The sequence below is a fragment of the Panthera onca genome, chromosome D3 (genome assembly GCF_046562875.1).
Source record: "Panthera onca isolate mPanOnc1 chromosome D3, mPanOnc1 haplotype 2, whole genome shotgun sequence".
In the NCBI taxonomy this organism is placed as follows: Eukaryota; Metazoa; Chordata; class Mammalia; order Carnivora; family Felidae; genus Panthera; species Panthera onca.
This window is the reverse complement of record NC_138350.1, coordinates 26,638,509-26,665,320: the sequence shown is the minus strand read 5'-3', so window position 1 is coordinate 26,665,320 and position 26,812 is coordinate 26,638,509. Positions and strand designations below refer to the sequence as shown.

General features: G+C 45.2%; 1 protein-coding gene and 1 long non-coding RNA gene across 4 annotated transcripts in view; both read left to right on the top strand.

Moving 5' to 3' along the window:
• Positions 1-26,812, top strand: part of LOC145712975 (uncharacterized) — a 126,775-nt gene that overhangs the window by 30,934 nt on the left and 69,029 nt on the right. The gene's annotated exons all lie outside the window — the stretch shown is intronic.
• LOC144613871 (uncharacterized) lies at positions 15,897-19,721 on the top strand. The gene is made up of 2 exons (XM_078435551.2): positions 15,897-17,275; positions 18,127-19,721. Exons 1-2 carry the CDS (start codon positions 16,705-16,707, stop codon positions 18,381-18,383), a joined length of 828 nt encoding a protein of 275 aa, XP_078291677.1. The 5' UTR covers positions 15,897-16,704; the 3' UTR covers positions 18,384-19,721.

The following is a 26,812-nucleotide window of genomic DNA, read 5'->3' as shown; positions in this document are numbered from 1 at the left end:
GAGTGGTCCATATCCTCTATCCTCCTTACAGAGTGTCCCCATTATGGGGCACCTTGGTGGCTCAGTCAGTTGTCTCCGACTTCGGTTCAGGTTTTGATCTCATGGTTCATGGGTCTGAGCCCTGCATCTGGCTGTGTACTGACAGCTCAGAGTCTGGAGCCTGTGTCAGATTCTGTCTCCCTCTCTCTCTCTCTCTCTGCCCCTCCCCACTCTCTCTCTCTCTCTCTCTCTCTCTCTCAAAAATAAATAAATGTTACCAAAAAAAGTGTCCCCATCAGTGTTTATTTTGTATCACAGCCAATTTGTCCCTACCGTGATGGGTTATCTAATGGAAAATCTTAGCAAATAGCCATTTACATTTATCTGGTACTACCATATGGCCAACCTGGCTTTGCCAAAACCTATAATCATGGGTATTATAATCTAATTGTTCCCAATACGACTGTCCAGAATTGCAGGCCACTTTTTGTGTGTTTCTGATGGAATCCTTGAAGATCTTCATGGATTTTTCTTTCAGTTCTTATGAAATCCTTGCAGGCAGACTTTTATCAGGGCAGCCTATTTAGCATGATGGCTAAGATTTAGAATGTGGATCTGGGCATGATTGTTACCATTATGCAGTAATTGCTGTAGAATGCAGACTGGCATTGGTCACATAGGAAGACAGCATCTAGAAGCAAGGAAGGCCAGTGAGTGTTTCTTTGAAGAAACACTCTAGAGTTTCTCTAGAGGTGACTGAAAAATAAGTGCTTGGTAGCATTCTACCTTTTGCCATAGAAGAGCAAAGAGGGAGAGAAGAGTGCCCCACCTCCAACCTACTTCCCTAGCAGCCAAGGTCAGCACATCAGCTGGTACTGACCCTGGCTGTGGGGACATAACCTAAAGTATGGAGAGACAGTTGGCATTTGGTAATATCTGGGTGAGAATTTTCCCAGCTACTATAAAGTATGATGTACATGGTACATTTCTAACTGGAAACTTTTTTGCTGTGAAAACACACGATGTCAGGAATTAAGACCTTTGATGATGCCACAATGGGAAAAGAGGTGGCAATATGATCACCAATCTTCACTTCTCTAACATCCTGGCTTATGGCTGTAACTGTACCACTGAAGTTCAGCGCCAGTAATTTATGTTTCTCCATCGTGTCATCAGCCCCATATAAAGTATTCCTGAAATATTAGCTGGAGGTGCTGACAGGAAAATAATCTTCTGAGTGGACACATATTGTATCAGTCTCAGCTTCCACAACGGATCATTGAGCAATGTGTTCGTGTCTTTCTGTCTCAGCTGTCACCTCTACTACACTGTAGGGATCCAAGGTGTAGCGAGTAGACATCTGAGTTCTGTTTGCCTTTGTGAGGTTTGCTATCATAAGCCTTTCCAAGGAGAGTACACTTGGTTTCAGGAGTGAATAATCTCCCCTGATCAATAGAGAGTTCTGGATAATCCTTCCCCTTACATTTAATAACAGCTTCTGCTATACTTGCCATGTCCTATGGGCTTGTATCATTAATATGTATCATCTGAAATGTGATTCTTGGCACTTCATTCAAAGAGACACTTGTCAGGCTAGAGAGGACAAATCCTGGAATAATGTCATCCACATTTCTCATTGTTTTATAAGAATAGATTACTATCACAAAATAATCAGCACTTTGGTCTTTTATGGCCAAAATAAGTTGCTGAAATGCCTCACAGCACATTGGTGGGTACTGAAGACGTATACCTAGGATTTCTTCACTTAGTTGTTTAATTCCTCACATGAATAAAGATGACACAGTCTTTTATTTCAGTCTTTATCTTATCACCTACTCTCATCTCAGAACCTTGGCTTGCTTCCCATTCCTGAAACCTAACATACTCAGAATCATAAGGCAAATATTTTGTAAGCTCTTGAGCTATTGCAAATATGTCAGCTAGAATTCGTAATAGAAGCACTTCACCAGCCTCATGCATCTCAGTGTGTGATACGTGTTTCCAATGGCTTCTAGAAGAAAAGTATCATTAGATTGTGTTTTGTTTACTATACATGAATCCCATCTCTTCTAGTTTTGCTAAAACGTAACCATATTTGTCCATAAAGAACCCACACCCTTCCAAATAGTTTTCTTTACATATGGTGACCTTTATGTATGTATTCATTTCCCCTTCCAGATTTTTGAAAACTGTCAATTTGTCTATCTTTGATGAAACACCAGTTTTCCTCCAATATTTCTCTCTTGTGGCCATGACAACTGTCATTCCTAAGAAAGAGTCTAACAGTATTTTTTTTCAATATATGAAATTTATTGTCAAATTTGTTTCCATACAACACCCAGTGCTCATCCCAAAAGGTGCCTTCCTCAATACCCATCACCCACCCTCCCCTCCCTCCCACCCCCCATCAACCCTCAGTTTGTTCTCAGTTTTTAAGAGTCTCTTATGCTTTGGCTCTCTCCCACTCTAACCTCTTTTTTTTTTTTTTCCTTCCCCTTCCCCATGGGTTTCTGTTAAGTTTCTCAGGATCCACATAAGAGTAAAAACATATGGTATCTGTCTTTCTCTGTATGGCTTATTTCACTTAGCATCACACTCTCCAGTTCCACCCATGTTGCTACAAAGGGCCATATTTCGTTCTTTCTCATTGCCATGTAGTACTCCATTGTGTATATAAACCACAATTTCTTTATCCATTCATCAGTTGATGGACATTTAGGCTCTTTCCATAATTTGGCTATTGTTGAGAGTGCTGCTATAAACATTGGGGTACAAGTGCCCCTATGCATCAGTACTCCTGTATCCCTTGGGGAAATTCCTAGCAGTGCTATTGCTGGGTCATAGGGTAGGTCTATTTTTAATTTTCTGAGGAACCTCCACAGTGTTTTCCAGAGTGGCTGCACCAATTTGCCTTCCCACCAACAGTGCAAGAGGGTTCCCATTTCTCCACATCCTCTCCAGCATCTATAGTCTCCTGATTTGTTCATTTTGGCCACTCTGACTGGCGTGAGGTGATATCTGAGTGAGGTTTTGATTTGTATTTCCCTGATGAGGAGCGACGTTGAACATCTTTTCATGTGCCTGTTGGCCATCCGGATGTCTTCTTTAGAGAAGTGTCTATTCATGTTTTCTGCCCATTTCTTCACTGGGTTATTTGTTTTTCGGGTGTGGAGTTTGGTGAGCTCTTTATAGATTTTGGATACTAGCCCTTTGTCCGATATGTCATTTGCAAATATCTTTTCCCATTCCGTTGGTTGCCTTTTAGTTTTGTTTCCTTTGGTTTCCTTTCCAAAGGTTGTTTCCTTTGCTGTGCAGAAGCTTTTTATCTTCATAAGGTCCCAGTAATTCATTTTTGCTTTTAATTCCCTTGCCTTTGGGGATGTGTCAAGTAAGAGATTGCTACGGCTGAAGTCAGAGAGGTCTTTTCCTGCTTTCTCCTCTAGGGTTTGGATGCTTTCCTGTCTCACATTCAGGTCCTTTATCCATTTTGAGTTTATTTTTGTGAATGGTGTGAGAAAGTGGTCTAGTTTCAACCTTCTGCATGTTGCTGTCCAGTTCTCCCAGCACCATTTGTTAAAGAGACTGTCTTTTTTCCATTGGATGTTCTTTCCTGCTTTGTCAAAGATTAGTTGGCCATACGTTTGTGGGTCTAGTTCTGGGGTTTCTATTCTATTCCATTCATCTATGTGTCTGTTTTTGTGCCAATACCATGCTGTCTTGATGATGACAGCTTTGTAGTAGAGGCTAAAGTCTGGGATTGTGATGCCTCCTGCTTTGGTCTTCTTCTTCAAAATTACTTTGGCTATTCAGGGCCTTTTGTGGTTCCATATGAATTTGAGAATTGCTTGTTCTAGTTTCGAGAAGAAGGCTGGTGCAATTTTGATTGGGATTGCATTGAATGTGTAGATAGCTTTGGGTAGTATTGACATTTTGACAATATTTATTCTTCCAATCCATGAGCAGGGAATGTCTTTCCATTTCTTTATATCTTCTTCAATTACCTTCATAAGCTTTCTATAGTTTTAGCATACAGATCTTTTACATCTTTGGTTAGATTTATCCCTAGGTATTTTATGCTTCTTGGTGCAATTGTGAATGGGATCAGTTTCTTTATCTGTCTGTCTGTTGCTTCATTGTTAGTGTATTGGAATGCAACTGATTTCTGTACATTGATTTTGTATCCTGCAACTTTGCTGAATTCATGTATCAGTTCTAGCAGACTTTTGGTGGAGTCTATCGGACTTTCCATGTATAATATCATGTCATCTGCAAAAAGCGAAAGCTTGACTTCATCTTTGCCAATTTTGATGCCTTTGATTTCCTTTTGTTGTCTGATTGCTGATGCTAGAACTTCCAACACTATGTTAAACAACAGCGGTGAGAGTGGGCATCCCTGTCGTGTTCCTGATCTCAGGGAAAAAGCTCTCAGTTTTTCCCCGTTGAGGATGATGTTAGCTGTGGGCTTTTCATAAATGGCTTTTATGATGTGTAAGTATGTTCCTTCTATCCCGACTTTCTCAAGGGTTTTTATTAAGAAAGGGTGCTGGATTTTGTCAAAGGCCTTTTCTGCATCGATTGACAGGATCATATGGTTCTTATCTTTTCTTTTATTAATGTGATGTATCACGTTGATTGATTTGCGAATGTTGAACCAGCCCTGCATCCTAGGAATGAATCCCACTTGATCATGGTGAATAATTCTTTTTATATGCTGTTGAATTCGATTTGCTAGCATCTTATTGAGAATTTTTGCATCCATATTCCTCAGGGATATTGGCCTGTAGTTCTCTTTTTTTACTGGGTCTCTCTGGTTTAGGAATCAAAGTAATACTGGCTTCATAGAATGAGTCTGGAAGTTTCCCTTCCCTTTCTAGTTCTTGGAATAGCTTGAGAAGGATAGGTATTATCTCTGCTTTAAACGTCTGGTAGAACTCCCCTGGGAAGCCTTCTGGTCCTGGACTCTTATTTGTTGGGAGATTTTTGATAACCAATTCAATTTCTTCGCTGGTTATGGGTCTGTTCAAGCTTTCTATTTTCTCCTGATTGAGTTTTGGAAGAGTGTGGGTGTTTAGGAATTTGTCCATTTTTTCCAGGTTGTCCAATTTGTTGGCATATAATTTTTCATAGTATTCCCTGATAATTGTTTGTATCTCTGAGGGATTGGTTGTAATAATTCCATTTTCATTCATGATTTTATCTATTTGGGTCATCTTCCTTTTCTTTTTGAGAAGCCTGGCTAGAGGTTTGTCAATTTTGTGTATTTTTTCAAAAAACCAACTCTTGGTTTCGTTGATCTGCTCTACCGTTTTTTTAGATTCTATATTGTTTATTTCTGCTCTGATCTTTATTATTTCTCTTCTTCTGCTGGGCTTAGGCTGCCTTTGCTGTTCTGCTTCTATTTCCTTTAGGTGTGCTGTTAGATTTTGTATTTGGGATTTTTCTTGTTTCTTGAGATAGGCCTGGATTGCGATGTATTTTCCTTTCAGGACTGCCTTCGCTGCATCCCAAAGCGTTTGGATTGTTGTACTTTCATTTTCGTTTGTTTCCATATATTTTTTAATTTCTTCTCTAATTGCCTGGTTGACCCACTCATTCTTTAGTAGGGTGTTCTTTAACCTCCATGCTTTTGGAGGTTTTCCAGACTTTTTCCTGTGGTTGATTTCAAGCTTCATAGCATTGTGGTCTGAAAGTATGCATGGTATAATTTCAATTCTTGGATACTTACGAAGGGCTGTTTTGTGACGCAGTATATGATCTATCTTGGAGAATGTTCCATGTGCACTTGAGAAGAAGGTATATTCTGTTGTTTTGGGATGCAGAGTTCTATATATCTGTCAAGTCCATCTGATCCAGTGTATCATTCAGGGCCCTTGTTTCTTTATTGACCATGTGTCTAGATGATCTATCCATTTCTGTAAGTGGAGTTTTAAAGTCCCCTGCAATTACCACATTCTTATCAATAAGGTTGCTTATGTTTATAAGTAATTGTTTTATATATTTGGGGGCTCCGGTATTTGGCGCATAGACATTTATAATTGTTAGCTCTTCCTGATGGATAGACCCTGTAATTATTATATAATGCCCTTCTTCATCTCTTGTTACAGCCTTTAATTTAAAGTCTAGTTTGTCTGATATAAGTATGGCTACTCCAGCTTTCTTTTGGCTTCCAGTAGCATGATAAATAGTTCTCCATCCCCTCACTCTCAATCTAAAGGTGTCCTCAGATCTAAAATGAGTCTCTTGTAGACAGCAAATAGAAGGGTCTTGTTTTTTCATCCATTCTGATACCCTATGTCTTTTGGTTGGCGCATTTAATCCATTTACATTCAGTGTTATTATAGAAAGATACGGGTTTAGAGTCCTTGTGATGTCTGTATGTTTTATGCTTGTAGCGATGTCTCTGGTACTTAGTCTCACAGGATCCCCCTTAGGATCTCTTGTAGGGCTGGTTTAGTGGTGACAAATTCCTTCAGTTTTTGTTTGTTTGGGAAGACCTTTATCTCTATTTTTATGCTAAATGACAGACTTGCTGGATAAAGGATTCTCAGCTGCATATTTTTCCTGTTCAACACATTGAAGATCTCGTGCCAATCCTTTCTCGCCTGCCAAGTTTCAAAAGAGAGATCAGTCACAAGTCTTATAGGTCTCCCTTTATATGTTAGGGCATGTTTATGCCTTGCTGCTTTCAGAATTTTCTCTTTATCCTTGTATTTTGCCAGTTTCACTATGATATGTCGTGCAGAAGATCGATTCAAGTTACGTCTGAAGGGGTTTCTGTGTGCCTCTTGGATTTCAATGCCTTTTTCCTTCCCCAGTTCAGGGAAGTTCTCAACTATTATTTCTTCAAGTACCCCTTCAGCACCTTTCCCTCTCTCTTCCTCCTCTGGGATACCAATTATGCGTATATTATTTCTTTTTAGTGTATCACTTATTTCTCTAATTTTCCCCTCATACTCCTGGGTTTTTTTATCTCTCTTTTTCTCAGCTTCCTCTTTTTCCATAACTTTATCTTCTAGTTCACCTATTCTCTCCTCTGCCTCTTCAATCCGAGCCGTCGTCGTTTCCATTTTATTTTGCATTTCGTTTAAAGCGTTTTTCAGCTCCTCGTGACTGTTCCTTAGTCCCTTGATCTCTGTAGCAAGAGATTCTCTGCTGTCCTCTATACTGTTTTCAAGCCCAGTGATTAATTTTATGACTATTATTCTAAATTCACTTTCTGTTATATTATTTAAATCGTTTTTGATCAGTTCATTAGCTGTTGTTATTTCCTGGAGATTCTTCTGAGGGGAATTCTTCCGTTTGGTCATTTTGGATAGTCCCTGGAGTGGTGTGGCGGACCTTTAGGGCACTTCCCCTGTGCTGTGGTGTATAACTGGAGTTGGTGGGTGGAGCCACAGTCAGACATGATGTTTGCCCCCAGCCCACCACTGGGGCCACAGTCAGACTGGTGTGTGCCTTCTCTTCCCCTCTCCTAGGGGCGGGATTCACTGTGGGGTGGCGTGGCCCGTCTGGGTTACTTGCACTCTGCCAGGCTTGTGGTGCTGGGGATCTGGCGTATTAGTTGGGGTGGGTAGGCAAGGTGCACGGGGGCAGGAGGGGCAGGCTTAGCTCGCATCTCCTTAGGGGATCCACTTCAGGAGGGGCCCTGTGGCAGCGGGAGGGAGTCAGACCCGCTGCTGGAGGTGTGGCTCCGCAGAAGCACAGTGTTGGGTGTTTGTGCAGAGCAAGCAAGTTCCCTGGCAGGAGCTGGTTCCCTTTGGGATTTTGGCTGGGGGATGGGCGAGGGAGATGGCGCTGGCAAGCGCCTTTGTTCCCCAACAAACTGAGCTCTGTCGTCCGGGGGCTCAGCAACTCTCCGAGACTCCCTTTGTCCTCCAGCCTTCCCACTTTCCGAGCAGAGCTGTTAACTTATGACCTCCCAGATGCTAAGTCCCACTTGCTGTCAGAACACACTCTGTCTGGCCCCTCCACTTTTGCCAGCCAGACTCGGGGGCTCTGCTTGGCCGTCGGGCCACCCCTCTGCCCCGGCTCCCTCCCGCCAGTCCGTGGAGTGTGCACCGCCTCTCTGCCCTTCCTACCCTCTTCCGTGGGCCTCTCGTCTACGCTTGGCTCCGGAGACTCCGTTCTGCTAGTCTTCTGGTGGTTTTCTGGGTTAGTTAGGCAGGTGTAGGTGGAATCTAAGTGATCAGCAGGACGCGCGGTGAGCCCAGAGTCCTCCTACGCCGCCATCTTCCCTCGGTCCTCAGTCTAATAGTATTGAATGTATATGATATTCATACGTTTCTCTCTACAGACCTTTATTAACTGTGATGATTGTATGGCTTCCATTACCTCATTAGAAAGTAAAATGGAAGTCTGCTAGCCCAGAGAAGAAGGTAGAGAGTTAGCCAAAACGCCAAGTCAGAGGAATATATCCCAAATGAAAGAACAAGATAAAGGACACAGACAGAGATCTAAGCAAAACATATAACTAACATGTCTAATGGAGAATGTAAAGCAACAACCATAAGATACTCACCCAACCTAAGAAAAGAATGGAAGACATCAGTGAGACCCTTACAACAGAGATAAAAGAGTTAAAAAAGAATCAATCAGATTGGGGTGCTTGGTTGTCTCAGTCAGTTAAGCGTCCAACTCTTGGTTTCAGCTCAGGTCATGATCTTACAGTTTCATGATTTCAGGCCCCATCTGTGCTGATGGCATGGAGCCTGATTAGGATTCTCTGTCTCCCTCTCTCTCTACCCCTCCTCAACTTGTGCTGTCTCTATCTGTCTCAAAATAACCTTTAAGAAAAAAGAATCACAGATGAAGAATGTAGTGAATGAGACTGGGAACAAGCTTGATGTAGTGAACAGCAGACTGGAAAAAGCAGAAGAATGAATTAGTGGCCAAGAAGATAAAAGAATGGGCAAAAATGATGCTGAACAAAAGGAAGAAAGACGAATATGCAACACAACAATAGGCTTAGGAAATTCAGTGACTCCATCAAAAGTCATAACATTCATATTATAGGATTCCCAGCAGAAGAGAGAGAAAAGGGGGCAGAAGATTTATTTCAATGAATAATAGCAGTAAACTTCCCCCCCTACCCCATGAACACTCATAAGATCTGCTCTTGTCTTTGTTTTTTAACAGTTTGACTCTGATATGTCCAGGAGTAATTTTCTTTGTGTTTATCCTGCTTGGAGTCCCCTGAGATTCTTGGATCTGTGGGTTGGTATCATCAATCCAAGAAATTTCTCAACCATTATTTCTTCAGATTTTTCCCAAATTCTACTCTCTCTTTTCTCCCTCTGGGACTGAGTTATATGCACAACATTCAGTCATTATTGTTATTGCCCCACAGAACTCAGATTCTCTCTTGTTTTTAACCCCCTTCCACCCCTCCTCACCTCCGTTTAGTTTAATTTTAATAATTTCAATTGACTTGACTACAAGCTCACTGGTTTCTTTTCCTCTGCTTCATCAAGTCTGCTGAGTCTCATATCTGTTATGTTTTTATTTCTAATATTTCTATTTGTTTCTTATAATTTCCTGCTTTCTGTGGATATTGCCCATGTATTGATGCATTGCCCAATTTTTAATCACTAGATCCTTTTACATATTTTTATAGTTATTTTAATATTGAGAGAGAGAGACAGAGAGAGAGAGAGACAGAGAGAGAGAGAGAGAGAGAGAGAGAGAGAGAGACAATGTGTATGAGGCAGAGGAGGGGCAGAGAAATTGGAAGAGAGACAGAATCCGAAGAGAGAGAGAGAGAGAGAGAGAGAGACAATGTGTATGAGGCAGAGGAGGGGCAGAGAAATTGGAAGAGAGACAGAATCCGAATCCCAAGCAGGCTCTGTGCTGTCAGGGCAGAGCCTGATGTGGGACTCAAAACCACAAACCATGAAATCATGAGAGAGAATGTGTAACTCACCTGCCAAAACAGCAGGGGACAAGCCCACAAATGGAGTCACCCACTTGCCAGGGGCTTTCAGGAATGGGGGGCGGGGGGAGTCTCTTGGCTCCTGGGGGTGGCTCCAAGTACTGAGAATTTGTGAGAAAGGGCAGATCTGGGATGAGGGGCATTTTTCCACAGTGAACCTTTCCCCCCTTCCGAAGTCTGGTCTTCCTTCTGCAGCTCCATTCAGACCCCACCACCCAATACACCCAGTCAGCACCCCCAGGCGCTTGCCTCACCTTCCTGAGATCCAACCACCGGCTCCTCCACAAGAGGAGGTCCTACCCAGACATATCCAGGGGTGCCCCACACCCGGGGAGGCCCTCCCGCTGCACCCGCCCCTGCACACAGCATGAAAACATCCAGAGTCACCCTATACCCCCACCCCCAAACTCACCTGCCTCCAGTTCCGCAGGAGGTAAATGCCCAGCCAGGTGAGCCCCAAACCGGAAATGGCCGTCCCCGCCGCTGCCACCGGCCACCTCTCCTTCGGAGACCCTTCCCCGGGTGCTTGAAAGCCCCCTCCCCCAGGATCGCGACCCCGCCCCGCCTCCGGCACCCACCTCCTGGACAGTGCGCAGCAGCCTCTGTGGAGTGTCCGCCTCTGTGGGACTGCCTCTGTGGGAAGAGACGAGGGGGCAGCCGGTAAGCCACCCGCTGGGGGCGGGGGCCCGGGGCTGCCCTCCCGCCGCTCCTGTGCCCTGAGCCTGCTTAGCCGAGATGCCAGAGGCCATGGCTGCGCGCGCCGTGTCCACAGCCCAGATTGCGCTGGTGCCTGCTCTCCGTCTCCGCAGCTGTAGCTGCAGGGGGGCGGGGCCGAGCGCCCGGTGACGTCAGGCCCCACCGCGCAGCGCCCCGCCCCTTCGGCCAGCTGCCACAGCCGCAGGCCTCTGCCGCCTTGGCCACTGCGCAGCCTGGCCCCTGGCGGGAAGGTCCTCGGCCAACCTTCGCTCTGGGCCCCTACCACCAGCAGCCCTGCCTCCACAGGAAGCCCCACCTCCCACGCCCGGCGCCCCAGGTCCCACTCCCCCCCTATTGGGCAGGGCGGAAATGCATCGTTCATTCCCAGATCCGCTCCTTGCCAGGCTGCAGGGAAGTGGCCTGAGGCGGTGGGGCCTGTTACTAACATGCTGCAAGCCTCAGGGTTCTCATCTTTAAAATGGATGTAATAGGGGCGCCTGGGTGGCTCAGTTGCTTGAGTGTCCGACTTCGGCTCAGGTCATGATCTCATGGTTCGTGGGTTCGAGCCCCGTGTCGGGCCCTGTGCTGACTGCTCAGAGCCTGGAACCTGTTTCCGATTCTGTGACCCTCTGTCTCTGCCGACTCCGCTTGTGCTCTGTCTCTAAAATAAATAAACATTAAAATATACGTATATGTATTAAATGGATGTAATAGGACCACCTCATCGGAACGATACCAGACGTAAAAGAGATAGTGAATGTAAAGCACTTAACAGAGACCTAGGAAAAAAGACCAGCAACCATAAAAGTTGCCATCATTATTATTATTATCATTATTAATATTATTGAGCCTTCCAAGATACAGTGGTTCTCCACCCAGTTTGGCCAGGCCTTACGTGGCTCCCTCCCCCACACGTAGGTCACTTGGAGAGTGGCAGAGTGGGATCCTTCCAGGACCCCAATAGGGCACTTGTCAGCCAGGATCTCCAAGACTCTTTGCGACCAACGCTTATTCCACCAAGTTCCTGACCATGTCCACCCAGACTGCAACTCGGGTTTACAAACATTTATTGAGCACCTACCACATGCCAGGTTACTGTACTGAGGATACGGAAGTGAGCAAGATGGGCAAAAGCCTGCCCTCACAGGGCATAGGAGGTAGACAGAAAAATAAATAAACAGATGATGTGGTATGTTGGAAGTTTCTGGAGAAAAATGAAGTAGGTAAAGGAGACAGGTGGGGTTTGTATTTTTTTTTTTTTTAATTTTTTTTTTCAACGTTTTTTATTTATTTTTGGGACAGAGAGAGACAGAGCATGAACGGGGGAGGGGCAGAGAGAGAGGGAGACACAGAATCGGAAACAGGCTCCAGGCTCCGGGCCATCAGCCCAGAGCCCGACGCGGGGCTCGAACTCACGGACCGCGAGATCGTGACCTGGCTGAAGTCGGACGCTTAACCGACTGCGCCACCCAGGCGCCCCGGGGTTTGTATTTTTGAAGTAGGGTGCTTGAGGGAGGCCCCATGAGGAGATGCCATTTGAGCAAAGAAGAGAAGAGTAGATTGGGGGATTTCTGGAGGAAGAGCATTCCAGGCAAAGGGAACAGCAAGTGCAAAGGCCCTGAGGTAGGAGTGTGCCACTGGGTGTGACAAACAGCTAGGGGGCCAGTGGGGCTGGAGTGGCATGAACAAGAAGGGTTGGCAGTCTTCCAAGGTCCTGTTTAGGCCTTGAAGTCCACTTAAAGGACTTGCATCCTGCCCTCAAGAGCCCCCTGGGTTTCAGCCCTCCTGTCACAGCTCAGAGCACGCCCTCTTGCTGAGGGGATTCAGAGTCCCCTTGTAAGGGTTAAATTGTAGTGTAGGGCTAATGCTTAGCTTGAAAAATAACAGCTTTGTGTTGACACTGAAGGTTAAGAGATAACAGCCTTGCTTTGCTCTGGTAAACTACGCCTCATACTCTTGTAAATTAGGCTTCACCAATTAAGGAAACAAAAGTTCAAAGAAAAGAGCATCATAGGCAGGGTCAAGGAGATCCACTGGTTGCAACTTAGAGGCAGAAAGTCTAAAGTAAACACCTCATTAGGCAACTGTTTCTAACTCATCTGGAAACTGTTTCTTTGTTCTGTTCCCAGGTGATGATAAAACGATGTGATCAGTTATAAAAACTCTGTACCCCGGCTGTTTGGGGCCGCACTCTTATCAAGAGTGTTGGTCCAGATTGGTCGGCCTTTCCTCTCATTGTAATAAACTTTGTTGTGACTGTCACTGGTGCCCGTAGCATTCTGTTTCAGGAGTCGTGTGGATGCAACATTTGGTGCATTGGCCGGGAAAGTTAAAGGTCTGAAACAGGGCCCTTTCCGCGGATTGCTCCGCCGACCCCTGGGAAGAAGCTTGGGATTGGGAGAGGTAAGGAATTCTTGGGGCGTGCCATTTGGATGACTCAGGAGGATCTGCTGGACGCGGCTATAGACCCAGAGTCAGGGATCCTACCGGGACGCTGGTGGACCCCATTTGGTTTGGTTTTTGTCAAGAAGGATCCTATTTTCAGGTGGCTGCCACGGCCTACTGGCCTAGAGATCTCAAACTTGTGGTTTCTTCATGTCTTAATTGTCTTCTTCCTGTTGACTGTGCGTCCTTGTCAGTTCTGCCTATCTTTGTCAAGGGTCAAAATCAGAGTACCCCCACCTCTCTGAGTCTCATACTAACCCATTTCCAGGACTATAGGAGAGCTACCTCAGTTTTCGGCCTCCACGTTAAGAAGCCAGTCCTTCGAACTCTCTGTGAGGTGGAATGGCCCAGCTTTCAGGTGGAATGGCCTCCACAGGGGACCTTTGACCTTACATTGGTATATAAGTTTCATGATATTGTCTTTTCTAGGCACAAAGACCAAATCCCATATATTGGGGCATGGAGGACCCTCATCAAAAACCCTCCAGATGGGTTAAAAGTTCTCCTTCCCCTTCCCCCTTGCCTCCCTAAAGTACAGGCTTTACCACTCAAAGGCAGCCCATCTGGAGCTCAAAATAAGAAACTTGACGGGACTAAGCGGCTGCCCCCTCTATCACCTGCACCAGAGGAAGAAGAAGAAACTTACCACCCGCCGCCCTATAGTTCTCACCCCAAAAATACGGGTCAAGATGCTTCAGATGAGGAGGCAAGCCCGAGTTGGGACATTCCCCTGACCTTGTCTCACACCCAGTCAGGGACTCCCTTCCACCCCCCTCCCACTGCCCTACCCCTTTGTCCAGGGCCACCCCTGCAGGGTGAAGTCTGACCCTTTATGACTTATGTACCCTTCTCCACTAGTGACCTTTATAATTGGAAGCTTCAAAACCCTCGTTCTCAGAGAAACCCCAAACATTAATTTCTCTTCTTGAAACTATATTTGTGACCCATCAGCCAGCCTGGGATGACTGCCAGCAGCTCTTGCAGGTTCTCTTCACCATGGAGGAGCGAGATAAGATCCGTCGCAAGGCCCAGAAATTAGTGATGGGGCCAAACGGGCAGCCCACCGAGGATCCTGCTGTGCTTGAGGAAGTTTTTCCTTCCTCACATCCTGAGAATTGGGACCCAAACACTCCTCACGGTAGGCAATCGTTGACCCTATTTCACCAGACTCTACTGGGAGGTCTCCGAGTGGCCGCCCGCCGGCCCACAAACATGTCTAAGGTAACAGAAGTAATTCAGGGAGCTGAGGAAAGCCCGTCAGCCTTCTTAGGCTCATGGAGGCATACCGCACCTTTACCCCTATTGACCCTGAGGCACCTGAAAATAAAAGGGCATTAAATCTGGCTTTTGTCTCACAGGCAGCCCCAGACATTCAGAAAAAGTTACAAAAATTAGATGGGTTTAAAGGAAAAAATTTATCTGAGTTAGTTGAAATAGCCCAAAAGGTTTTCAACAATAGGGATTCTCAGGAAGAAAGACAGACAAAAAAATTAAGTAGGGTCGTGGCGGCTGTCCTGGATGCCGGTGAGGGAAGAAGACCCGGAACGCCCAAAGAATTCTGGTCTGGACAAAAGAAAAAAGATAAACAAAGGGTTAAAGTGTCACTAGGGAAAAATCAGTGTGCATATTGCAAACAAGAGGGACACTGGAAAAAGGATTGCCCCAACTTAGCCCAACGCAAAACTCAACCACCCCAGGTATCTGTGATGGGAGTCGATTTCGAATGACGGGGCTGCAGCTCGGTGGCCCCTTCTGAGCCATTGGTTACTGTTAATATAGGGGGCCAACCTAAGACCTTCTTGGTGGACACTGGGGCAACATTTTCAGTTCTAAAACAAGATCCTGGCCCCACCAGGCAAGGGGCAACCCTGGTGCAAAGAGCAACTGGGTCCCAGACTTGTAAATGGACCACTGAATGACAAGTAGATTTAGGCCGTAAAACTGTTACACATTCTTTCCTAATCATGCCTGAATGCCCCTACCATGGATTACTAGGTAGAGACCTACTGCATAAACTAACAGCTTCTTTGAAATTCACTGAAGGGGGTATGCATGTTAAAGTCGGCCAGGATGGCCCAACAACAGTAATGGTGACTGTGCCACTTGGGGAAGAGGGCCTGCTCACTCCAGTGCCTAATGAAAATGTCCATGCAGTCAATCCCCTCCTTAAAAGCCTCCAGATGGATTTCCCCCATGTGTGGGCTGAAACCAATCCACCTGGGCTGGCAATTCATCAAGCTCCCATAATAGTGGAACTTAAGGCATCTGCGCTTCTGGTAAGAGTAAAACAATATCCCATGTCCCGGGAGGCTAGGCGGGGAATCGCTATTCACATCAAGCGTTTGCGCAACTCTGGCATTTTGATCCCATGCAAGTCGCCATGGAATACTCCGCTTCTTCCTGTCCAGAAGCCTAACTCATCCGATTTCTGGCCAGTTCAAGACCTAACAGCAGTAAACGCCAGGGTAATGGAAATTCATCCCACTGTACCCAACCCTGATACTCTCCTTAGTCTGCTTCCCCCTTCTCAGGTGTATTATACAGTTCTGGACTTAAAAGATGCCTTCTTTGCCATCCCGCTGGCCCCACAAAGCCAGCCACTATTTGCATTTGAATGGACTGATCCTGAAGAGGGAAAAGCCGGACAGCTCACCTGGAAGAGACTCCCCCAGGGATTTAAAAATTCTCCTACTCTTTTTAATGAAGCCCTGCACCAAGATTTGGAGCCATTTCGGATCTCCAACCCACAGTAACTCTACTGCAGTATGTTGATGATATCTTGTTGGCGGTCCCTTCTCATTTAGAATGCCTGAGTGCCACTAAAGGACTCTTGAATCTTCTACAAAAACTGGGGTACCGAGTGTCAGCCAGAAAAGCACAGATCTGTCATACCGCAGTGACCTATTTAGGTTACAGCCTTAAAAAAAGGTAAGCACTATCTTGGTGAACAAAGAATTCGGGCTATACTCGATATTCCTCAGCCTAGAACTCGCAAACAAGTCCACGAGTTCCTTGGGGCAACAAGCTACTGCAGACTGTAGATACCTGGTTTTGCTGAACTGGAGGCCCCTTCATATGCCACTCTCAAAGGATCTCCAGAGTCCTTCACGTGGGGAGAGACTCAAACTAAAGCCTTACGAGATGCTCTCATAACCCCACCAGCCTTGGCTTTGCCAGATCCCACGAAGCCATTCCATTTGTTTGTAGCCGAAAAAGGGGGGGTAGCCAAGGGAGTTCTGACTCAGCGCCTAAGACCTTGGCACCGACCGGTGGCTTATTTATCCAAACGGCTGGGTCCAGTTGCTTCCGGATGGCCCCCATGCATTTGACAAATTGCCGCCACCGCGCTTCTAGTTAAAGATGCAGACAAACTAACCTTGGGGCAAGCATTGTCTGTCACGGGGCCCCATGAAGCAGAAACTTTACTGCGGGCTCCCCCAGAGCGATGGCTGTCAAATGCTCAGATTACCCAATATCAAGCATTGCTACTCGACCATCCCCGAATACGTTTTTTGTGCTCCCACAACCTTAAACCCAGCCACTTTGCTTCCCGAAGGACAGAATCCCCCTCTACACCCTTGCCCAGAAACTTGGCAACGATCTCGTCCCTCCGCTCTGATCTTACGGACATTCCTTTACATGACCCTGATATCAGCATGTTTTCAGACGGCAGTAGTTTTGTGTTTCAAGGGCAAAGGTATGCCGGTGCTGCGGTGACGACAGACCGTGAAGTTTTATGGCAACAGACCCTTCCCCCAGGAACTTCAGCCCAACGCGCAGAGCTCATCGCACTAACAAAAGCCCTAAAACTTGGAAGAAACAAGTCAGTTAACATTTATACGGACAGCCGCTATGCTTTTGCAACCGCGCATGTACACGGATCCGTTTATCAAGAGCACGATCTCCTCACAGCAGAAGGCAAGGCCATCAAAAATAAAGCTGAAATTTTAGATCTTCTAGCAGCCATCTGGGAACCTGCAAGGCTGGCAATCATTCACTGCCCAGGACATCAAAAAGGCAACTCCCTACAGGCAATCGGAAACCGCCTGGCTGATGCAGCAGCCCGAGAAGCTGCCCTAACTAAAAGTGAAAGTGCCTTGAAGCTACCGATCTTGACAGAGCCCCTGCTTCCACTGGAGCCCAGTTACACTCCTAAAGATTTGGAGTGGATTTCCAGAAAAGGGGGAAGTAAGATGCCGGGACAAAAGTGGTTTCAGGATCCTGAAGGTAAGATACTCTTACCCGCGGCACTCGGGCGGCGCATGGTGGGTCAGCCCCACCAAGGGACTCATCTGGGAAAACGAGGATGGCGGAATTAGTACGGAGAAAGTTCAGGGCACAGGGGCTGGGAAAAGAGATTGAAGAGGTGGTTGAAAGGTGTGTAAGTTGCGCCCAAGTAAATCAGGGTGCAAATAGGAAGGTTTCAGAAGCTAAAAGAGATAGAGGAATTGAGCCAGGCCGCTTTTGGGAAGTAGATTTTACTGAGATTAAACCAGGGAAATACAGATATAAATACTTGCTTGTTTTTGTAGACACCTTCTCCGGGTGGGTCGAGGCGTTCCCCACTAAATCAGAAACGGCTCAGGCGACAGTTAAGAAATTATTAAATGAAATAATCCCTAGATTCGGGCTGCCTCTGAGCATAGGATCGGACAATGGCCTGGCCTTCACGGCACAGGTGTCCCAGGGTCTAGCCCAGGCATTGGGAATAGATTGGAAATTACATTGTGCGTATAGACCCCAGAGCTCGGGTCAAGTAGAAAGGATGAATCGGACCCTAAAAGAGACCTTAACCAAATTGTCCCTTGAGACAGGCGAAAATTGGGTTGATGTCCTGCCTTTGGCCCTTTTGCGAGTGCGTTGTACTCCATTTGTCAAGGGATTTTCCCCTTATGAAATTTTATTTGGCAGACCCCCACCTATCCTGCTGAGGCTAGGAGATGACGTAATGGAACAGTTGGAACGGGACCATTTGCTGGCTTCACTCATGGCCCTGCAACATGTACAGAAGGAAATAACCAGGGCCTTGAGAGAAGCCTTCGCTCATCCTCCTGTTCCTCCCCACCCCTTTCAACCAGGAGACTTAGTCTGGGTCAAAAGGCACGAGCCTAAAACCCTGGAGCCGTGCTGGAAAGGACCACACACCGTGATTCTGACTACGCCCACGGCCATCGAGGTAGATGGTGTCCGAACCTGGATTCATCACTCTCAGGTTAAGAAAAACTGCGTGAAGGTGGGAACAACCCAGACTGATACAGAACCAGATAACAAACAGCAACGGAACGTTCAAAGGCACCCAGAGGATCCTTTAAAGCTAAGACTGATGCGGGCATAATAATAATTTGTATGGGGTTAAGTGTGGGGGACTGTATGAAATTGCATCCCCTATCTTTTTGGCCATACCAATGGGAACTCAGGGACACTGTCACGGGGAAGGTGATAGCATCTAATACTTCTTCCACTGTGCCTTGTTTTTTTTGTTTGATTTATGCGACTTGGTGGGGGACTCATGGGGGACTTTAGTTACTAATTATAAACAGCCAACGGGCTTTGCCCCTCCGGTCCCCGAAAACCCCTATATGGTTACCTATGGATATGGACACAGGGATCAAGAACAAAAATTGACTAACATACCAGGGTAAAAAGGGCAGCACCAGTCCTCATTCCACTCCTAGTGGGACTGGGAATTGCGGGATCCACAGCTATTGGAACTGCTGGACTCATTGTGGGGGACCAAAATTTCAAAACTGTAAGCAAGCAAGTAGACCGAGACCTAGGCTACTTGGAAACTTCAATTTCTTGACTAGAACACCAAGTAGACTCTTTAGCCTAGGTTGTATTACAAAACAGAAGAGGGCTTGATTTACTCTTCATGAAGGAAGGGGGCCTCTGCGTGGCCCTCGGAGAAATGTGCTGTTTTTATGCGAACAATTCCGGAGTAATCCGAGACACTCTCAGTTTGGTCAGGGATAATCTTAGGACCAGGGAACGTGCCAGGGAGCCCAGCAATAATTGGTATCAGAGTTTATTCTCTTGGTCCCCCTGGGTCACATCACTGCTTAGGGCCGTAGCTGGGCCACTGCTATTGTTACTTCTCGGGTTAACTATTGGCCTGTGCCTTATCAGTTGGTTAGTACAATATGTCAAGAAGCGAGTTAGTGAAATAAAAATTATGATGATCAGGTCCAGTTATATCCCCTTAGTTCCTAATGATGAAACAAGGGATTGATTCACTGACAAGAAAAGGGGGAAATGTAAGGGTTAAATTGTAGTGTAGGGCTAAGGCTTAGCTTGAAAAATAACAGCTTTGTGTTGACACTGAAGGTTAAGAGATAACAGCCTTGCTTTGCTCTGGTAAACTACGCCTCATACTCTTGTAAATTAGGCTTCACCAATTAAGGAAACAAAAGTTCAAAGAAAAGAGCATCATAGGCAGGGTCAAGGAGATCCACTGGTTGCAACTTAGAGGCAGAAAGTCTAAAGTAAACACCTCATTAGGCAACTGTTTCTAACTCATCTGGAAACTGTTTCTTTGTTCTGTTCCCAGGTGATGATAAAACGATGTGATCAGTTATAAAAACTCTGTACCCCGGCTGTTTGGGGCCGCACTCTTATCAAGAGTGTTGGTCCAGATCAGTCGGCCTTGCCTCTCATTGTAATAAACTTTGTTGTGACTGTCACTGGTGCCCGTAGCATTCTGTTTTAGGAGTCGTGTGGATCCAACACCCTATTCTCCATTTGTCAGTGCCATAAGCCAGAGAAGATGATTTTGACTACCTTAGGGAAAAGAAAATAAGCTGGAAGGATAATGGGCATTCCCAGAGTCCAAGGGGGGCCTGGAGGACTGGGTTGAAAGCAAGGTAGCTCCAGAAAGAGAACCCATGGGAATAGTCGCCTGGCAAGGACAGAGTGGTTAGGGTGCCACCACTCAGGTGGAAGGAGCTCCAGCTGTTGGAGGTTCCCGTTCCAAGGAGGGAGCATGCTATTGGCTTGGCCTGAGACCTATGCCTGCTTCTTGCTGGGCAAGGGGAGTCTCAATCACAACCCACTGCCCCACTATCTCCAGTGAGAGTCCCCGGGGAGTCCAGAGAATGTGAAATGATTGCTTGGTAGCCAACCCCCCCCATATATTAGAACCATATATTGAGGACCTGCTGTGTGCCAGCCACTGCATTAAGGGCTTTAGGGTTTGGGTTGCCTGCTTTAAACACAACACGGACATAAGCCCAAGCTTCACTTTTGGCCTCTTAATATTATCTTCTTCAATATATTACATTGTGAAAGGTGAAATGAAATAGTCACTTATGTCAACAGGTTTTCAAATGGAGCCAAGGCCAGTAAGGAGATGGGCCTTATATACATCCTCACCGGTAGGAGAACCATGAATGTTGGAACCGGGCCAAACTGCAACCCTTCCCGGGACTCGGCCCAAACACCTGCAGCTTGCTATAGTAAGAGACCCCGCTTAGTGATAGCCTTAGAAACCAATTACGGTCACCAAGTTTTGTTTCCTGCCACCAACACCAATCTTGGTCATCAGAATTCTTGGTAAATGACATATACAAGCATTCCCTTTTGTCTTCAAAAACCTTTTCCTTTTATTCCCTGGATGGGGGTGGGGAAGGTAGAGGCACTACTTTGGTTGCTGCCCAAATGTGTCTTTCCCAAACTGCAATTCTGAGACCCCAAATAAATAACTTTGTTTTTATTTCAGCTCTGCCTCTTCTCTCAGTTGACAGAGTTACATTGTGCATCGCTTAGTAGGAATGCACAAATGCTTTCTTCACAGCTTCTAGGCCTCTTCATTTTGATACAATTTGAAACCTGTGTGGGTGGTGGGCGGAGGAATTCAAGCACAGCACAAAGCATCTTGATATAGTGATCAACTCAATTCATCAGTTGTTAACTGAGATATATTAGCTGTTAACATTTGCTACATTACCTTTATGTTCTCTTGTCTCCCTCTTTTTACAACAAATTGCACACATTGATTGTATACATCTTGATGAATTTTCTCCTATGCACTCACCTGTAATACCATCACTATTACGAAGGTACTAAACATATTCATCACCTCCAGAAATGGATGTGTGTTCTTTCGTGGTTATTTATTTCTTTGGGTAGGAACGTGTAGCATGTGATCTATCTCCTGGAAGCAGAGGCGTGGGAACAAGGTGTGGGAGGGAAACATGAAGGAAGCAGAGAGGGAGCAATTGATGTGATTTTATGCAAGGTGGTGTAGACAACCATCCTTTTTACCCAGGTTTCTCCATTACTTTGCAGAGGCCTGCAAATTATTCCTCTTCTCATCCTTTCCCTCTCTGTGATCATTTCTTCATTATCTTTGCAAAGATTCTCGGCGCTTTCTTTTTGTCTTCATTAGGCTTCTTGGTGGTTTAGCCGCTTAGCTGCTATCTTGATTTCTTAAAGAACCACCTTAGTTTTTCACCTTCCATTTTGTCAGCCTCTTCCATTAGGTTTATTTTGGTGTGTGATTGTGTCTTCTCATTTCAGGTGTAAATAAATACATACATACGTAAGTTCATGCAAGAATGTGTGTGTAGGTCCAGTATATGTACAAACTGTATATCCAAATTGCATTTAGTTGTCTACAGCTTTTTGACTGTGTTTCCCCAGTTTTCCAACTTAAATACCACCTTCTCTCCCACTGCCCTCCACTCCTTTTTTTTTTTTTTTTTTTTTTTTTGGCCCAGAAAGAACCTGGCAGATTCCTGCATGTCATCAGGAAGGTAATGACAATCAGATCAACTCTGGCAATTGGGGTTGTCTATAAGAGTTATAAGTCAGGGGCGCCTGGGTGGCTCAGTCAGTTGAGCGTCCGACCACCAGCTCTTAGATGAACACTGGCAAGACCATCCTCTGCCCAGTTGATTTGCCCATAATAAATGGGAGCCCGTTGCTTTGCCTCAGCCCACCTATGCAGTAAAGATTCAAGAGTTATGGGGGTGCCTGGGTGGCTCAGTTGGTTGAGCGTCCGACTTCAGCTCAGGTCATGATCTCGTGGTTCCTGTGTTCAAGCTCCACATGGAGCTCACCGCTGTTAGCGAGGAGCCTGCCTCAGATCCTCTAAGGATCGCTCTCTGCCCCTCCCCCACTTGCACTCTCCCCAAACTAAATATAAGGAAAAAAGAGTTTTGTATTCCAAGAGGACAGTGGAAAATCTCCCCTCTGATTCAAATGCTAGTGTAAGCAACTAAGCCCCCACACCAGGCTCGAGTTTCTTTCCTTTTTTTTTTAAGTTTATTTATTTATTTATTTAGAGAGAGAGGGAGCTCTCCAAACTGTCATCACAGAGCCTGATGCGGGGCTCGAACCCACAAACCATGAGATCATGACCTGAGCTGCAGTCAGATGTTTAACTGACTGAGCCACCCAGACACCACCAGGCTGGAGTTTCTGAGAGAATTCTGTGCAGCTCTCTCAGATGACAGCTGCATTTTTGGATTAGAATACTTCCTGATTCCAAGGATGGAGGCAACCCCTTAGGCATGGATGCTACTGGCATAAAGGACCTCACATTATACTGAGGCATAAAGTCATTCTTAGGTCTCGAGTGGTATTGAAAGGTCATCCTAGAAATATCTGTGAGACAGAACACATCCATAAAATGACATATGCTAAGAGTGGAGGGTATTTCTGCGAGGATGCAAGCAGATCAAGTCTCAGCCTCGAGGACTGGTAGTAGGGCAACCTGAGCACCTGCCCCCATTGTAGAGCTGAATGTTCTGGACTTTGTATCCCCCCACTCCGCTGAACTAAAGCAAGAGGCTTAGCTCTCTGAGGGAGTTCTCACATGGCAGGACTTTCATGACGTGGCTCCAGAAGCTACACCATGGCTCGTGAAACACAACCAGATTGTAATGTACTTGTCAAGGCCACCCCTCCTCACTGGCAATGACTTTCACCCACAGCCTCAGACTCTGAATCTGTCTCATGCTGGGAGGAAGGAAGTGTGTGTTCTGGGGGGTATCCTTCATCTCAAACCAGCTGCACTGTACATAAACACTGGGAAAGGCAGCACAGTGGGATCCTCCTTCCCATGAGATCATGTGACCACAGACCTCGGATCTGTAGGCATCTTGATTGGTGATGTTCAAAATCAAATTCATGAGGAGCACTGTGTGATGTACGGGATTGCTGAATCATTATGTCGTATACCTGAAACACAACATTGTATGCCGACTCTACCTCAATTTAAAAAAAAATAACAACAAAACAAAATCCGGAGTACATTTGGAGATCTAATTCACTATATTAAGCAGTCCACAAATCCGGCAGCATTGCAGCTAGCAAGCAGAGAGATGCTCCAAGGAGTTGTACCAAATGGGAAGTTTTCATAAGGATAGGAGGAGGGTGAGGTCGCAGGCTAGGACATCTTCTTTGGTGGGGGTGGGGGGGACAGGAATGGCAGCGTTTTCATCATGCATATGACCTCACTAGTAATGATCAGGAAATTTCAGAATGACTTTTTAGGAGGTCACATTATAGAACTGTAAACATTTGCCCATCACTCACGTACTTGACTGTGGTCTCTGGGCAGCTGTATCGCCCATGCCGGATGGGCTCTGCAGAACAGTTCAGAGGAATAAATCGATATAGATGCAGAAGAGAAAAAACAGGAAGAAGCTGAGGATGGTCCTGAAGAAAATACTATCCGGTTCACAATTGGTTTTCATGGTGGGACTCTGTGTGCCTGGCTTGGGGTGTGTCTTTCAATGTCACCAAATTCAGCCTCTGAGAAAAACGATTAAATTTTGTTTAATCTTTGTTTATTTTTGAGAGAGAGAGAGACAGGGCACGAGTGGGGTAGGGGTAGAGAGAGAGGGAGACACAGAATCTGAAGCAGGCTCCAGGCTCTGAGCTGTCACTACAGAGCTCAATGCGGGGCTTGAACCCACAAACTGTGAGATCATGACCCGAGCCAAAGTGGGAAGCTTAACCTACTGAGCCACCCAGGTGCTCCCAAAATCTGTTAGATTTATGGCTAAGTGACCTTCATAATTTTACCTTCCCAACAAGTTGTCAAAGATGAAATCCATCCCCTCATCTGTGTGTCTATGAGTCTGTCTGTCCATCCATCATCGATCCCATGGATCTGTGTGTCAGCTGTTGGGCTGACAGTTCCAAACACTCCTTCCATAGCCACCAGCTGTGTTCAACAAATCAATCTTATTTGATTGTGATTAAACAATCATATCTTCTCCTCCTATCTTTTTTTTTTTTTAAGTAGGCTCAACATGGGACTTGAACTCACAACCCTGAGTTCAAGACCTGAGGCAAGATCAAGAGTGGGACGCTTAACCGCATGAGCCACCCAGGCACCCCATCTTCTCCTCCTATCTTATTTCTATATGCCCCTAATACATCCTCTGTTCCAGCCAGGCAGGTTTCTTCACTTTTACCCACATATACCAAGCTCCCCACACATGCAATACCATATTTCTCCTTCCTTGTGGAGAGAAAACAAAGACTGCTTTTTAAAGACATTTCTAAAACAGTTATTTCTTTTATTTTTTATTTTTATTTTTTTCAGTTTTTAGAGAGCGAGAGAGAGAGACAGAGGGAGAGAGAATCTCAAGCAGCTTCCATGCTCAGCACAGAGCCTGACGCAGGTCTCTATCCCACACCCTGTGATCAGGACCTGAGCTAAAATCAAGAGCGAGATGCTCAACGGACGCTCAACTGACTGAGCCACCCAGGTGCCCCTGAAACGGTTCTTTCTTTCTTTTTTTTTCCAGATTTTAATTTTTTTATTTTTTTAAACTTACATCCAAGTTAGTTAGCATATAGTGCAATAATGATCACGAGTAGATTCCTTAATGCCCCTTACCCATTTAGCCCATCCCCCCACAAGCCCTCCAGTAACCCTCTGTTTGTTCTCCATATTTAAGAGTCTCTTATGTTTTGTCCCCCTGCCTGTTTTTATATTATTTTTGCATTCCTTCCTTTTTGTTCATTGTTCTGTGTTGTAAAGTCCTCGTATGAGTGAAGTCGTATGATATTTGTCTTTCTCTGACTAATTTCATTTAGCATAATACCCTCCAGTTCCATCCACATAGTTGCAAATGGCAAGATTTCATTCTTTTTGATTGCCGAGTAATGCTCCATTGTGTGTGTGTGTGTGTGTGTGTGTGTGTGTGTGTGTATACCACATTTTCTTTATCCATTCATCCATCAATGGACATTTGGGCTCTTCCCATACTTTGGCTATTGTTGATAGCACTGCTACAAACATCGGGGTGCATGTGCCCCTTCGAAACAGCGTACCTGTATCCCTTGGATAAATACCTAGTAGTGCAATTGCTGGGTCGTAAGGTAGTTCTATTTTTAACTTTTTGAGGCACCTCCATACTGTTTTGCAGAGTGGCTGCACCAGTTTACATTCCCACCAGCAGTGCAAAAGAGATCCTCCTTTTCTGCATCCTCACCAACATCCGTTGTTGCCTGCGTTGTTAATTGAAATGGTTATTTCCTATCCTACTTCCTTCATGAGAATTTCTCCAGCAGCCGTCCCCCACCCCAGTCTTTGTTTATCTAATATTTTTAAAGGCATTAACAGTTTTTGGCACTTCAGGGTATGTTTTCTTCAACCATACACTAAATTGGTTTGGTTTGGGTTGCGTTAGGTTCTTTGACTTGAAGACTGGGTCAATGTCTTCTCCTCCTGTTTCTTTTGTCTATCAGTGATCCACAGGAAGACTGGCCTATAGTTACTCTTTCTTCTACTTAGTTTTTGTCTGATTTTGGTATTAAGATCACAGTGTTCTCATCGAATGGTTTGGAAAGTAGCCCTTTTTCACCATTTCATGGAACTATTACAATAAGATTAGAATGACATCTCCAATGAAATTTTGGTATTTAGCCATTAATACCAATAAGGACTGGTGTGTGTGTGTGTGTGTGTGTGTGTGTGTGTGTGTGTGAGAGAGAGAGAGAGAGAGAGAGAGAGAGAGAGAGAGAAACAGACAGAAAAAAAAAGCTTTTAAACTATGATTACATTTATTCAATGGCTATAAGACTATTTAGAGGTCACATTTCTCTAAGTATCAGTTTTGGGGGCGCCTGGGTGGCGCAGTGGGTTAAGCCTCCGACTTCGGGTCAGGTCATGATCTCACAGTCTGTGAGTTCGAGCCCCATGTCAGGCTCTGTGCTGACAGCTCAGAACCTGGAGCCTGCTTCAGATTCTGGGTCTCCCTCTCTCTCTGTCTGCCCCTCCCCCCTCTCTCTCTGTCAAAAATAAACGTTATAAAAAAAGAATCTATTTGGGAAATTTGTGTTTTTCAAAGACTTTGTACATTTGGTACACATTTTTCAAATGTATTGGCATAAATGTGTTCATAAGATCCATTTGTTGTCTTTTCTATCTCTGCTGTACCTATAATGATGTCTTCTTTTTAATTCTTAATTTTTTAACGTTTATTTATTATTGAGAGACACATTGGTATCAGTTATGTACTATTATCAATAATACTGAATGGAACATAAGCTATATATTCATTGGTTGTTACATAAGCTATATTTTTTTCTTCAATGATTGATCTTAGAAATAGAATACGAAGGAAAAGGTGTGGATATTTAATATTTTGGTAAAAATGAAAGATTGGCTTTCCAAAAAGAAATCACAAATTTAGGGTACCACCATCAGTATATGAGAATTCCTATTTACCCATAGCCTTGATTGCAGAGAATATGATCAATCATAATTAGTCAATTTGGTGATTGAGAAATAATTTTTCCTCTTAA

Excerpts from the sequence above, each read along its gene's own strand:
- LOC144613871 (XM_078435551.2), top strand. The coding sequence starts at position 16,705 with ATGTTTTCAGACGGCAGTAGTTTTGTGTTTCAAGGGCAAAGGTATGCC. Across the intron at positions 17,276-18,126 it reads GTGGTTTCAGGATCCTGAAG|GAGACTTAGTCTGGGTCAAA; the intron begins GTAAGATACTCT and ends CCTTTCAACCAG.